Source organism: Ovis aries, chromosome 13, assembly GCF_016772045.2.
Source record: "Ovis aries strain OAR_USU_Benz2616 breed Rambouillet chromosome 13, ARS-UI_Ramb_v3.0, whole genome shotgun sequence".
Classification (NCBI taxonomy): domain Eukaryota; kingdom Metazoa; phylum Chordata; class Mammalia; order Artiodactyla; family Bovidae; genus Ovis; species Ovis aries.
Genome location: NC_056066.1, coordinates 25,210,429 through 25,225,554, shown reverse-complemented (window position 1 = coordinate 25,225,554; position 15,126 = coordinate 25,210,429). Strand labels below are relative to the sequence as shown.

At 37.5% G+C, this 15,126-nt stretch overlaps 2 protein-coding genes across 10 annotated transcripts in view; one reads left to right on the top strand and one right to left on the bottom strand.

The window, feature by feature from the left end:
* Nucleotides 1-321: 321 nt before the first annotated feature.
* Nucleotides 322-15,126, bottom strand: part of THNSL1 (threonine synthase like 1) — a 138,753-nt gene continuing 123,948 nt past the window's right edge. For 5 of the 9 annotated variants that reach the window (XM_060397356.1, XM_060397355.1, XM_060397354.1 and 2 more), the window contains 2 exons: nucleotides 6,990-7,156; nucleotides 322-5,764 (listed from right to left, as the gene is read on the bottom strand). In XM_060397356.1, the coding sequence (XP_060253339.1) occupies nucleotides 3,485-5,716 (2,232 nt within the window). In that variant the 5' untranslated portion in view covers nucleotides 5,717-5,764; nucleotides 6,990-7,156 and the 3' untranslated portion in view covers nucleotides 322-3,484. Of the gene's footprint in view, nucleotides 7,157-13,125; nucleotides 13,282-13,366; nucleotides 13,407-15,126 lie in introns of those variants that run through there. The other 4 variants (XM_042230538.1, XM_012188372.4, XM_060397351.1 and 1 more) reach the window with 4 other exon arrangements.
* The window catches only part of ENKUR (enkurin, TRPC channel interacting protein), a 35,286-nt gene continuing 34,024 nt past the window's right edge, over nucleotides 13,865-15,126 (top strand). The window contains exon 1 of the mRNA XM_004014226.6: nucleotides 13,865-14,069. Within this exon, the coding sequence (XP_004014275.1) occupies nucleotides 13,984-14,069 (86 nt within the window). The 5' untranslated portion in view covers nucleotides 13,865-13,983. The remainder of the gene's footprint in view (nucleotides 14,070-15,126) is intronic.

Below are 15,126 nucleotides of genomic sequence, written 5' to 3'. Positions count from 1 at the left end.
AGCAATAAAGAGTTTAGACAGAAAAATAGCTGAACTGAGAAATACACCTTCTGTAGGAAGCAAACAACTTTTTGATACAGGCCTCTGGTCTAAATCTTGCCAACTGAGCAAGAGAACTGCTGTACATGATGTTGGTTTGGTTTCCTGTGTTTCATAGGTCCCTTCTCCATGACACTGACCATTTGCTTGGCTTTGCTTTCTTTGAACCAGAGGAGCTTATTCTACCTCTGATTTTAAAGGAGGCTATTTGTTTTTAAAGTTTCAAAGAGTGGCTGGAGTACACAGACAGGGCCCACACCAATAACTATTTCATACACAGGCTTTAATCATCAGGCTTTAATCATCTTTCTGCACAAAACTCTATTATTTATGTTCCCATGAGTTTGAGGCTCATGTGAAAACAGCTACTTTTTTTTCTTAATGCTTTAAGTAGTTTGACTTAGAACATGTTTTAAATGATCTAATGGATTGAGAGAAACAGTATTTGCCATGATTGTTTTGGGAAGTGAATTGCTATTAAAATCTAACAAAAACTTCAAACAGAACAATTTATTACCTTCTAAACTCTATTTTGATGAAAAACCATTTTACTATTTTCATTGATATCCAATTAAAAATCTCATCTTTTTTCTAAAAAATCTTACAAATTCACCATATTTTTGACATTGTAAAATAATTTCAAAGATTGGAGAAGGAAGAAATTACAACCATTGCTCAAGAACTGATAATTTTTCATATTATAAACAAACCACACATTTTAATACAACTAAGATATGAAATATATTTTTATATACCATTAGAAAGAATCACAGATGTTTAGAAGTTCATTTTCACTAGCTTTCAATACAAATTTTATGAAACAGTATACCTATTGGATACAAGTACAGATAAATATTAGACCATTTAAATGTCCACTAACATAAATGGATAAATTGTGGCATTCATTCTATAGAATATTATACAGTAATTAAAATTAATGAACTCTGCCTTCTGTCATCTGCATGGTTAAATTTTTAAATTATTGAATAAAACAAAGTCATGGAAAAATATGTATAGTATGATTCCATTTACATAAAATTTAAAAAGAGGCAAAACTGCACATATAAATAAGGAAATGATAAAGAGAAAATTTAGGATAGTGGTTACTTCTAAGGGAGAGAAGCGAATGTAATCAAATAGGAGCCACAACAGGTGTCAAACACAAGGCATGTTCTACTCTGAAAGCAAAGTGAAGAGCAGCACATGTGTTTCTGTTTTATTATTCCTCCCCGAACAGTACCCGTACTTTACACATTCTGGAGAACATGAGAGGCAAGAAAGTGGAGACCACACACGTAGACAACTGTTTTCGAAGCGGCTTGGTCTTGAATGAACATAAATAAAAGAGTGGGGGAATGTGGATGTTGACTTGTTCTGCTCTTATACTTTTTATGATGTGAAAAGAGAGCACCTGAATGGTATAGAAAGGCAGGTCCCGTCAGAAGGGAGAAGCTGAAGCAGCACTAGAGGAGAAAGCGGATGAAGCAAGTGACGGGAGTATTCTGACAGGAACAGAAGCCGAGACACACCTGAAGGAATATCACCCAATCCAATCCAGGGGGAGCAGGTGAGGAGAAAACAGTACAGCAGATTTAGACACTTGGTGACAGGAAGCCATGTCTTCACTGATGGCTTACTTCCTCTTGACTGAGGCAAGGTCATTAGCTGAGAGGGAAGGGCTAGACTTGGTATTGAGAAAAAGGGAAAGCATGAAATAAGAGAACAAACAAACTGGAGATAAAGGAATGTGCTCTCTTGAACAACTCACTGTACCTATTTCCCTTGTCTACCTAGAATGTACTTCCCCTTCCTTTTCACCTAGAAAATCTTGCCATCCTTCAGGACTCCCAGCAGCTTCTGTGTCTTCTGCGACACCTTTTCTAACTGGGCCATGGTAATCCGACAGCTCTTGACTGTATCCTTTACTTTTTACTTACTCATGAACTGTCTTGCAGTAACTCTTCTATGTTGAACCTGATTCAATTTTACACGTTGTCTCCTTCACTATAGTCTCGTGGGCATAACTCATGTCTTTTAAAAACAAACAAAACTGTCCCTCCCACTTTCAGAAAAATAGTGCATTCTCATACACACAGGAAAATTTACATGTATTTTCTAAACATACTGGTTATTGAAACACTTATCCTTAAAAGCAAATGATAAAATAACTAAGACATACATGAGTAAGTGAACTTTGAATCCTCCATTATTTTCTGTTTCTTGGTTTTCAAATTTTGGTTTTAGAATGTACTTTTTAGAAGCTGGAGATCCAAAGTTACCATAGTTGGTTTAATTTTTTAAATTTTTAAACAAATCATTTCTGCTCATTAAACTTTTACAATTTTTTTCTTGACAACCTGCAATATGTTTCTTTATGGAGGGAGTTCTCCCAGAAAATGAAGCAGAGTATTATCAGCAAAGACAAATTATGTTAGGAATGCCATCTTGTGGTTGAGAGTAGTCCATTACACTAGCAGGTCCTTTCAGTGACAAATCTTTTAATTCAGAAATAAAACATCCAAGAAATTCACAAATGTAAACCATGATTATAATGCATTGTTACTACAAAGAAGGAAACACTAAATATGTGAATCAATTGCATGTGGTTTTAGCTGCCAAAAAAGACAATGTTCACTGAGAAAAAAGACAATAGACAAATTATATAGGAATGAAGTCCAAATAATATAAGAAAACTGCTATAACTATAACCATACTTAAGACTATTCAAATACTCTGAATTTTGGAAAGCTTTTCTCTTGAAACAGATATGTGATTTTATTTCTGTATCTACTACTAGGTAGTTCTGTTGATGATCACATCCTAGATTTAAATCTTGTGTTTTGATTTGCAAACTACATCACCTTAACTATACACATCCCAAGGGGAGTGAAGGCTGGAACACATATCTAATCCGGATGGTATAGGATCCACTTAATTAATTATAGTCCAAAATGGAATTTGAAGAGAGTCAAAAATGCCAGCCATTTCTTAATAGATGAGCTTACTACTTCTAAATAAGTTAACCATTGGAGTGTAAATTATCTTTCTAGTCAATAAACAACTAATAATGGTTACAGATATACTATGTAACAACTATGCTGAAATATTTTAAGTGTCAGATAGAGTACCAGACATTTTGGTCCATTTAAAAGTGGGGATGAGGGAAGAGAAACCAATATATCCCACATGGGTACAGAACACAGCCCAAAGGTCCATACGTTATGCTACTTTCTGTCACTTCTAGATTAAGGATCCAAGAAGCATGTGTAGGGACAATGGACAGACCTAGAGATGAGGCTATTGAAATTCCAAAAGATAACAGATCTATATACAGACAGACATATTTGCATAAAAAACAAAATGTTACTTGTACTCAAAATCAACTTTTGTGATTTATTACTGCATGCTTTTCACCAGAATTTTTTTTCTTTTACTCAGAAAACTTTCATATGAATTGATTTTGTGCAAGTTTTTCCACGTAATTCTTCAGGACATTCACATCAGCTGCACATACCTGGTGCTCTATCTTCTCTTGCTGTTTTGTTCTCTCTAATAAAGCCTCATGTGGTGGAGGTAAGGCATTGTATGAACTTAGTAAGTAAACTTGACTTGATGAAGTCTGGTTGATTTCTCTGATCTTTAAAGCCTGCATGATAGCAGGTGCAAACTTGGAGTAATGAGCTGTAGAGGATACAATCACTGGGCAAGTTTTGTCTTGCATTCTGTCTGCAACTACTTTCGCAACAGCAGTATGTGGGTCCAAAATGTACCCCGAAGTGTTGTAGGTGGAGTGAATAGCTGCCAGGCACTCTCCCTCGGAGCACCAGTCAGCCACGAAATCCTGCTGAAGTTTCTCAACTAGGATCTTCTCTATCTGGAAGTGATGCTCCTCTTCTAATTGATTAAACAGTCTTCTCATTAACTGTCCATCTTTATTAGCCATCAGGTGTAAATGTCGTTCCAGGTTTGAAGATTTGAGGATATCGATTGCTGGTGAAAAGGTCTTTGCTAGTTTTCTTTCCCTTATATCATAATGTCCTGTTTTTATAAAATCAGTCAAAACATGGTTCTGATTAGAAGCACAGATAAATTTTCGAATAGGGACTCCCATGGTTTTGGCATACACTGCTGCTAAAATGTTACCAAAGTTTCCTGTGGGAATACACACATCAACTGGGCTTCCAAAAGAAATAAATCCTTGGCTAACGAGATCAAGGTATGCAGAAGCATGATAAACTACTTGGGGAAGCAGTCGGCCCCAGTTTATGGAGTTAGCTGAACTTAAGACGGTTCCATATTCCACAGCAAGAAAGCCAGTAAAATCAGAATCTTGAAAAATTCTTTTTATAGATGTCTGGCAGAAATCAAAATCTGACTTGACACCTACTGCCCATCCATTTTCATTCTGACTGCCAATTATTTGTGCTTTTTGAAAATCACTGACTCCGTCTTCAGGAAAAAATGTGGCCACAGCTATTCTCTGCTTGTCATTCTTATTAAGACGACTAAAGCCATTTAAGACTGCACTTCCAGTGTCTCCTGAGGTGGCTACAAGTATCATAAAATTGCAACTTGGTGGAATACAGTGTGCAAAAAGATGGGGCATGAGCTGTAAAGACAGATCTTTAAATGATCCCGTTGGTCCATGAAACAACTCCAGGATGAACTGGTTGCCTGACAGGTGCCTGACAGGGGCGATTTTTGAGCAGGCAAAGTTTTCCCCATAAGCAGTTTCAATCATCTCTCCCAGCCTGGCAGCAGGTATGTCAGCAGGATGTATACATTTTTCCAGAAGTATCTGTGCTCTTTCTATGTATGTTGCTCCTACCAGGCTTTTCCACTCCCCACAGTTTAACTTTGGAAACTCCTTCTCAGGAACAAAAAGTCCACCGTCAGAAGCTAACCCCTCAATCACAGCTTCACTAAAGAATTTTGTTGGAACTTTCTGTTCACAGTCTTTAGGCCAAATGTGTCTTGTGGAAATGAATGTTTCTGAATCCACATCTTGGTATCTTTTAACTGCACTCAGCACTTTGTTGGCTACCTCTTCCGGGGAAGCCCCACTTTCACAAAAAACACGAGTATCGTACCACTTCTTATAGTACTGTCTTCTAAATTTAAGTAAGTCTTTCATAGAGGTTCCAGAATTCTGACCTACAATCCTATCTATTTTCATTAATTTTAGACGACTGACTATATCTAGTAGAGGCACATCCAGATAAACAATTATTCCATTTTTCTTTAGATGCCACATGCTAGCATCATGCATTGGGTTGGACCCAGTAAGGGAAATCACACTTCCAGATGCAGAGAAGTTTAACACGGCTTTTCCTTCCTCTTCTAAAAATTGCTCATTACCAACATCCTGCAATTTTTCAGACACACTCATATTCCAGGTTTTTTCAAGGATATCATCATCCACATCGATGACACAACAACCCAGTTTCTGGCCTATTATTCTGCCTACTGTTGTTTTCCCAGCACCGGGAGGTCCCATCAGGATAATATTTTTGTCTCCAACAAGAGAGTAGATGGAATGCCATGATTTCCTTAATTCCGCAAGCGCAAAGGTTCTTGAAAGAAATAGCTGTGGATGTTTATCTGTTTTCACATGGATGCGAGACAAGCATTTCTGAGTTATCTGTTTCAGATGCTGACATCGCTTAAAGTGGAGCATTCTCTTTTCACTTTGCTGTCCAAGCCAACAGAAAAACTGGCTTTGGCTCTTTTCAAAACATAAAGACAAAGAAAGACATTTGGTTACTAATTTCAGTGGGCTTAACATACCAATAGGATTAAGTAGAATCATGCCCACAGTACATAAACTTAAAATTCTTCTGAATTTTATATGGCATTAAAAAAGTATCCAAACCTAAATTCTCATATATTATATATTATCTTTTTAGTAATCTTTTCAAGTCTCAAGACAGTGAGTAATCAAAACTTTAACAATTTGTAACTATGAGCAAAAGAAACTTTATTCCGAGAATGTTGTATCATAGATATTTTAAGAAAGATACTAAATCAAATTACTATTTCTTTTCCTATAATGAAAATTGTCTCATGGTTTGTAACCCAAGTAAATAAGGATTACCTGGAGTTGGGATGCTATATACTTGCAATTCAAAAAGCTGAATAGTCTCTATATTTCTCGTTAGTTATATGAACATGTTGATAGACTATCATGTTACTCATAAATTTCTTAGTCAAAGAATTCACAACAAGAAACCAGAATAAAATATCTGCTTATTCAATGCTAAAGAATTTTCCAAACCATAGATCAAAGGTATGACCTTTTCTTTCTTACATGCCTTTTACATGCATACTGTTAAAAATCATGCTTACGTTTTTCACTAGCTTAAAAAAAAGTTAGTGAAAGATATAACATTATGTAAATGTTTAAGAAAAATGGATAATTGACAACAAACTCAAAGGCTACAGATCTATAACTTTCTCTGACTCGGACCATCACTTTCATTTCTAACTATAAACATCACCAGTGGAGACACAACTCAAATCCCAGACTCCAGAGTGACAGCAAAAAAACCCTCAGGAATGTTTCCATTGATAAGAGGACAAACTCATGCTGCCATCTGGAGAAGCTCTGTAATTCCCCCTACTGATCAGATCCCTGTCTTTGGAAATACACTCACCATTAAAACACCAAATGTGTGCCAGACAGGTGAGACGTTTAGTCATATATAAAGTAGAATTTAATAACTGCTACGATATTTATTTAAAGTGATTAGAGTAACTTTACAGGCATGTAGTAAGACTTTTCATATATTCTGTGGTACAACCAATAGGCAACTATTAAAACGTTAGATGGTGTGTTTAGACATGTTCTGAAATCCTTCCGTTATTTACTACTCCGATCATCCATGCTACTCCAGCTGTGTTCTCTGATAAAACATTTAAACCATTTTCAGCTTACACTGAATTTAACTTACAAGTTAACTTAGAACTGCTGGGAGAAGGGATGCATTTCCTTATTTGGCTTTTCAGCTGGTATATGCTTAACTCCCACTGACTTGCAAACGGAAAACACACAGGAACCAATGTGAGGTGAAGAGTTTGTGGATGCTGAGGCACACTCAGTCTTTGCAAAAAGTGGAGTCTATAATGGAAAAAATTTGAAGTTAATCATAACTGTATACCATATCATAAAATTCCATATATAGTCTATTGTTAAAATGTCCAATTGGAATTTTTTAAGTACAGAAAAATAAACTGACCATGGTTCCCTAAAGCTATTATTGAAAGATTAAGATACTATTTTCCAATATGTGTATCTTACGATAAGATTTTACTAAACAGTACTGGATTTCTGCCATCAAGCAATATACAAGATACTATAACAAAATGATAAATGTAAGTTTACACAATGACACTTAAAATTTTAATGATTTAACTGAACGTTCAGTGATCAGATGGAAAGAAATCAGTGGACTGAAAAGTATGAAATAAGTATCTGAATTATTCTTTTAGATTGTTTATCCATCTGAATCATGATTTGGATGTAATATTGACTATAAAAAGTGCAAATAAAGTATCTGCCACACATGGGTACCTCTTGGCTATTTAAATGATTTATAATAAATTCAAAGCATATAGCATGGTGATAGGCACATAAGAATATTCATTTATATAATAATATTAACCACTGTCACTCAGTGATAAAAGACTAAAAACATATAAATTGAATCAGAATATCTAGACACAAAACTAGGCTTTTTTTTTTTTCCCCCATAGTTTGGTTTGTTTATAAACCTTCAGAGAAAATAAGGGGCTAGTGTTAGTCTGTGTTAGTCACTCAGTTGTGTCTGGCTTTTTGCAACTCTATGGACTGTAGCCCACCAGGCTCCTCTGTCCATGGAATTCTTCAGGGAAGAATATTAAAGAGTGGGTAGCTGTTCCCTTCTCCAGGGGAATTTCCTGACCCAGGGATTGAACCCAGGTCTCTTGCATTGGAGGTGGATTCTTTACCATCTGAGCCACCAGGGAAGCCCTTGTTTATAAACCTTCAGAGAAAACAAGGGGCACTCATCAATGTTGCTGCTGCTAAGTCACTTGAGTCGTGTCCGACTCTGTGTGACCCCATAGATGGCAGCCCACCAGGCTCCTCCGTCCCTGGGATTCTCCAGGCAAGAACACTGGAGTGGGTTGCCATTTCCTTCTCCAATGCATGAAAGTGAAAAGTGAAAGGGAAGTCACTCAGTTGTGTCCAACTCTTCGAGACCCCCTGGACTGCAGCCTACCAGGCTCCTCTGTCCATGGGATTTTCCAGGCAAGAGTACTGGAATGGGGTGCCATCACCTTGGGCACAGGTTAATCCTTTCCCTGAAGTAAACAAAGGGTCGGAGAACTGTACACTTGAACCCCATCAGCAATTTCTTTTATTAAACTACTTTTATTCTGGTTCTATTCTTTAACACTAATTATTTTGAGGACACTATATTAAGCAGCCTGCTTAACCTCCTATTCAGATAGCTTTTACTTATAGTACCACAGAGTATCATCATTTTTAGTTCCCAATGCAGAAATTTCTGATATCTGTATTGGTAATAATTGTGTATTACCTGAGTAGCTGGTTTGTTTTTATAGACACTAAACTTTTTATCTGATCTTTTCCATTTTAGGTTGGTTGCTACAATGCCGACTCCATTAAAAGCAAAAGACTAACAAGCGTTAATGCATGTTAACTTCACCTTATCCTTTGTAACCTTACTCTTCTTTGTTTTATACGAATTCAAAGTAGAAAATTGTGACAGTTCAATTTATCAATTCAGTATCAATATTATTTCACCATAAAAATCTTCCTGACACTAGCTTATAAAGTGCTCTAACATGTAACAAATATTATCATTTTAAAGAAAATTAAAGAAGTTACATACTAAATTTTGTTTTGTAACATTCAGCCACAAACTAATTTTAGGGTTTCAACATCCACTGTAGGCCAACCAAACAGCAAGAGAACATGGAATAATGCCCATGGCATATAACTTTTATCTGGAAACTGAATTTTTACTTAAGAGGTAATAGAGTCAGTTCTCATTATTCATGGTAGTTAAGTCTATGAAGTCACCATGAATACGAATTAGTGAACACTGAACCACTGCTTCTGGGAGAAACACTGTTCCTAGGTTCTTGTGAGCCTCTGGTTGCAATATTTTTGCCAACTGATCAATACATAATGTTTTATGTGTGTTTCTGCCTAAAGGCATCTTATTTAATATATACATAATGATTCATTACCGCTGAACTCAGACTTTAACACATGCCTGAAGAAAACTTATCTAACGCACACATTTTCTCTGTAAGGCACATGGTGGCCTCACTGCCTTAGGAACACAAGGAAGCACTTCAGCCCTCTGCTTGGGGGCCATTTTAAACAAAACCAGCTACCGGAAGCACAAAAATGCAAAAAATGTGGCCCTTAAATAGAATTCAAAAAAGACCCTTGTTTATAGTAGGAGCTGAAACAAGAAGGCAGAGTATCACCTTACTTGACCCCAACTTGAAACATGCATATCTCATGACTGAAATTTTTCACCACTGTGCATGTGGCCATGAGTGACTGCAGAAGTGTTGTAAGCATTAGTTTGGGGTTATAAATACATTTTAGCAAGTAGAATTCACAAATAGAGAACTTGTGAAAAGTGAGGACCGACTGCAAATCATGTTCCTTTATGATCCAAAGCCATATTATAAGGTGTTTTTCATTTACTTATTTTCTAATATGTTTTTCAGTAAAGGGGGTCATGAATAGGCAATTTTTCTTCAGCCAAAGAACAGAACTATTTCAAATTAAAATGAGAGTCAATCACATAAGAGTCAAGAAACAAAACCAGTACTTAAAGACCAAATCTCTTGACCTTAAAGTACTCAGGTTTTACTGAATCATTGATGTTTGCAAATAATTGGTGTAGAGCCAAGTTCTACACAGAATTATTTTAGTAAACTCTCTAATTCCTCAGGGGATGGAAGATGTATACCACTCCATTACACGTTAATAATTTTTAAACAGGTTTTCTTACTGGTCGCTTATAGTGTAGTTTTTTGATCCACTAGTTCCAGTAGATACTTCCTGGACATAAAAGACCTTGTCAGAGACAAATGAAAAGGTAGTGACGTGTCAGTGTCACAACAAGAACTTTAAAAAACAGAAACAGAATGTCCACATGTCCATACTAAATACTGTGTGACCTCGAGGTATTAATTTTAACAATTTTACTATGGCAAGCTGATCAAAACTGAATATAGACTTCAAGGGAAAGAAAGTACAGAAACCACTTTTAACACATTTTTAAATTATTTTCTAAGAATGCTAACAAAGTTACATTTTTAAACCAGAAATACATATTACCTTTTACCAAGTATTGACAGTGATATTTTCCTATGCTTATCCTAGATGATTATTAATCGAAATTATAAGTGCATCAATTTTTACTTCCAAAATAGTCCAGAAAATTCCAATTCCATTATAAAATTACCTAGTTTTCAATACTTCTGGAAAACTTTCAAAATCTATTTAGTGAAAATGATTTAGCATTTGTCACCCATTTAAAATATTTGCTTTCACTATAAGAACTGGCTACAGTTCAATGAACTTTCGAAAATATTTGTGCAATGATTATACTTGTCATCCTGTCATCCTGTTTTAATACAATTTCTATTTAAATTTCTAAGAATGACTAAATCTAGTCCACTATTTTATGAAGAAAGATATTCTAAGGTTTTAAATTATTCTTAAAAATTGCTGCATTTTTACAGCAATGTTGTTTTCCCATAAGTAATAAGAAAAAATGCAAATATAGTAGGATATAAACTAACCAGCACAAGGTTAGAAGGTTTGCTTTTAATACGTAAAAATCCTCTAAACAAGCCCTCCAGTTACTTAGCTGACTGAAACAGCGCAGTGGAGGGCCCACACTTCAGCGCCACGTGGTAATCACAGGGCAAATCAAAGCATTTTTCAGATTCACCACTCTTCTTTGCCTTTATCTTAGAATCAAAGCCAACTAAGCCTTTTCTGTTGTTAGTCTTTTGCTGTTAAATATTCTCTTAAAGGTCTTGAATATCTAATTCAAATGATTAAGTACTCTTTGTAATTCTATAACTTAGAAAAATATTGTGAAGACTATGTCTTTAGAAAGGGTTTATTTTCCTCCCAGTTGTCCTATTTCTACTCCCACCTCTGACCATTTTACTCATCTAAGTAAACTGAAAAAATCCTTAGTAAAAAAAAAAAAAACAACAACTAATTTGTATGCACAACCATTCATATAAGGTGAATATGCAAACTATAACCCCCAGGCCAAATGTAGCTCACCCCTGTTTTTGTAAATTACCTTTCACGGGGAAAAAAACTTTGCTCATTCATTTCTTTTTTCCCCATTTCTTAAGTATTGTCTTTGGTTGTTTTGCAGCTATAATGGGAATGCTTAAGTAGTTTCAAAAGAATACATCTGGCCTGCCAAGCCCTAAAATATTTATTATCTAGCCGTTTACAGAAAAGGTTCACTACCTCTGATGGCACACCAACACTAATTCTCTGTGGACATACTGAACATAGCATTTCCTTGAACAGAACTGCCATTTTGAGTGAATTATAAAAATCAGGAACGTATTCTTTGTAAACATGCTTTCAGAAGCCAAGAATTACAGACCAATACCTAAAGGGGAAAAAAGTTCCTTTCCAAATGATTTAACGACTTCCCTAAGACTGTATACTAAATACACTACAGTGAGACTTTAAATTCTGTTCAGTATTTTTTAAACCATAATAAATATACTGACATCAGTGAAATTACTGTATTCAGTAACAACAGAAAGTCAAGACTAGCTGAGGCCAGTGAGTACTTACTACCTAGAGAAATCATGCTTTGCCCTTATTGACTCTTTCAGGAACTGATAAACATAAAGAGTCCTTAAGTGTTCCTTCTAATTAGAAATGTTATAAACTTTGGCCAAGGACTGTCCATTTGGCTAACTATTATCATTTCAAGTCCTCGGTTCAAATCTTAGCACATATAGAGAACAGAATTATTCTCTACACAAGCTAAGCAAAAATTACCAAAACCATGAAATACTCAAAGTGGAAAGGAAAAGGGCAAAGTGGCATATACATACAAATATTTTGGAAACAGAAAATCTGATGTGAAGAACAGAACCATCAACCCCAAGGCGCCATTCATCTGAAATAAAATGTTTGTTAAACGCCTGGGATAAAAAAAAAATAGAAACCTGACCAACTGGATAAGAAAACACTAAGTTTGTTCTTATCTACTGAAATTCACCAAGAGCCCAAGATGATAAACACCTACACATTCGGCAAACTTTGTTTTAAGTAAGAACTGGATTTATTTAGTGAGAAACAAAACTCCACAGACAGAGCACGGACCATCTCAGAAGGCAGAGCCAATAAACTTTTAAGTCAACCAGGCTACCATGCTGCTTTGTCTCCACCACCGGGCACCCTGGCAGTGACAGGCCTAAACCTGGCCTCTTATCGTCAACCATCCTTATTCCCTTTGGGCAGACTGGCTTCTGTAAGGTTGGTCAGAACCATATTGCCAAAATGTCTTTCAGAGCCTCTGGATGGCAAAGGCTGCTAAATGAGAGTCTTACAGCAGTCAATATGGGAATCAGTGGGTTCATGGAAGACCACACGGATCAAACGGAATAAAACCGCTCCCAAGACTATTTTCAAAAAGGGACGCCAGAAAAAAAAAAAGGGAGGAGCACAAAATTCAAAGGCCCGTTTAAAAGGATTCTTCTGGTTTAGGCTGCTTGCTTAGAAAACAAAGTCAACCCCTAAGAGGAGGGGCCCGATAAAGAGGTAAACAGGGAGAGAAGCAGCGAGGCGCGAGAGTAAGGGAGACAGGTCGCCGAGGGGAGCGGTCCTGAGAGCTCGCACCGGTGGCCGCACGGCTGAGCGCGGGACGCAAGCGGCCGGGAAGGCGGGAGCGGACAGATTGCTGGGGTCACCGCCCAGCAGCGCACAGGGGAAGACACGGACCGGAAAAGGGCATGCGATGGGAACGGACTGATTCTACAGTTTCCCTTTCTCCTCAAATAACTCACCAAGGAAATCACACTGAGAAGACGGGGGGAAAGGAAAGGAAATGGGAAAGAGCTTCCGGAGCCGCCAGCGCTGCCTCGGGACACAGTCCCGCACCTCAGACTCCGGCCCCTGATGGCCCACAGCCCAGGTCCCAGGCCTCGTGAGGTCCACCTCCCCCCAACCCGCGCAGCGGCCTCTGCGCCTGCGCAGGGGCTGGCCTCCGCGTTCGCGCGCCACGCCCACCGCCGAGCTGCCCAGTACCTGGTAAGCGACTTGTCCTGCGCCTCACCCACTCGATCCTAGGCCCCTCCCTCCCTCGTCCTGTTCGTCACGTCGGACGTGCGTCAGCGTGGCCTCAGTAGCTCGCCCCGCCCCAGAGGGATCACGCCTGTGGACGAGAGAATTGTGTGACGCCTGCACAGCGGCGCAGTTTCCCGTCAGTCTGTGGTAGAATTTATCTTTTTTTTCCCAAATACACAGAGAAAAGAGCGACATTTTTAAGGGGACGCCATTTTCACCCCTTTACTCCCAAAGGTACATATAAACTGTGGTTTTCACGTTGAGCTTCTCTTGACAGAAAAGGAGCCCTTGCGAAAGGAAAGTTTGGAAAACTAGATTGCAACGCCACCATCCTCGTTGCCTAGTTACTGTTTCCACGGCAGTCGTGCCGTCAACAACGCTAAGCGAGCCCAGAGTCGTAGAAGGGGTGTTTACTTTCTTGCCAAGAGAGGACTCCAAGAGGTCGCGGGGGAATTGCGTGAAAGAAACGTTCGTTCCTTGAGAAGGCAAGAGGGTAGGAGAGGAAAGGACAAGCTGTGAAGAAACGGATGGAGATATTGCTATAGTGAGAAAAAAGCTAAGTAGTTTTCAGTACTCATATGGTGGCCATGGATCCAACGGGCCCTTCTGAGAGCATTTATAACCTCATACCCAGTGACTGGAAGGAGCCTCCACAGCCTCCTAGGTATGTGGGTAAGCAACGATTATCACTTGAAACAAGAATGGAAAAGAATTGTTCCATTTCAGGATTAAGTAAGCATCGTATGACTTTCAAAACGAGATTACATTATTTTTATCTCAGTGAAGTAGTCTTGGGTGAGAGCTTCTTAAAGAAGTTGCGAAATATAAATATTTAGCTGCTCATAATTCAGAGAGAGGGTGGTCCAGTGCTGTGAGAGGGCCATTTTCTTATGTCAGCCTCTTGTTCATACGTGTGTAATTGTTTGTAATTTAATTGTATATGTGTGATGTGGTATGCAACATAGCCTGAAATATCTTAGTGTTGAAAAAAGAGAAGTCACAATTTTATTATCCTGCGTTAGGATACTTGATATCTTGTTTCAGGAATTCACTGTTTTGTTTCTGACTACACCACTGCTTTCTCTAAAGAAAGATAATACCCATTTCCCCCCAAGAGTATTGTCAAATATAAATTTCTATTTGTTTCTGAGCCTCTCTTTTTTTTTTTTGATTGATGAAACAAATGCACAAGATAGTGCCTAAGGTCTTCTTTTGAAGAAGAATGGATTGACGGAGACCCCAAAATATGTGATAGAGTTAAGATTTTTATATAGGTGTTAGGACCCCTTTAGTTCCCCAAATTTTCAAAAAGGTACCACACAGTAAACATGTCAGTTACTCACCTGGGGACAAAAGAAAGTAAAGAATAAGGAAAATCTCATTCCTTCTAGGATTTTGCAGCTTTACCTTTTTCCTTTTTCTTGTTCCAAGTCAAAACTACACTGAAAGAGCACTGGGCTAAAAACAAAACACTAGGCTCTGAAACTGATTGGTTTTGTGATCTCAAATACATTATTAAAATTTGTTTTCTGATCTGTAAAACAAATTACATGAACTGGATAATCTTTAAGGTCTTTCAGATCTTAATTGTCAATTTTCTTTTTTAGTAATTACTTCCAGTGCCTAACATCTTCAACAAGTAGACAGATCCTTCATTTTTAAGCCTGAGTATCTTTTTTTAACCAGACCAGTACCTATTTTGTTTTCCATTAACTTCTCAA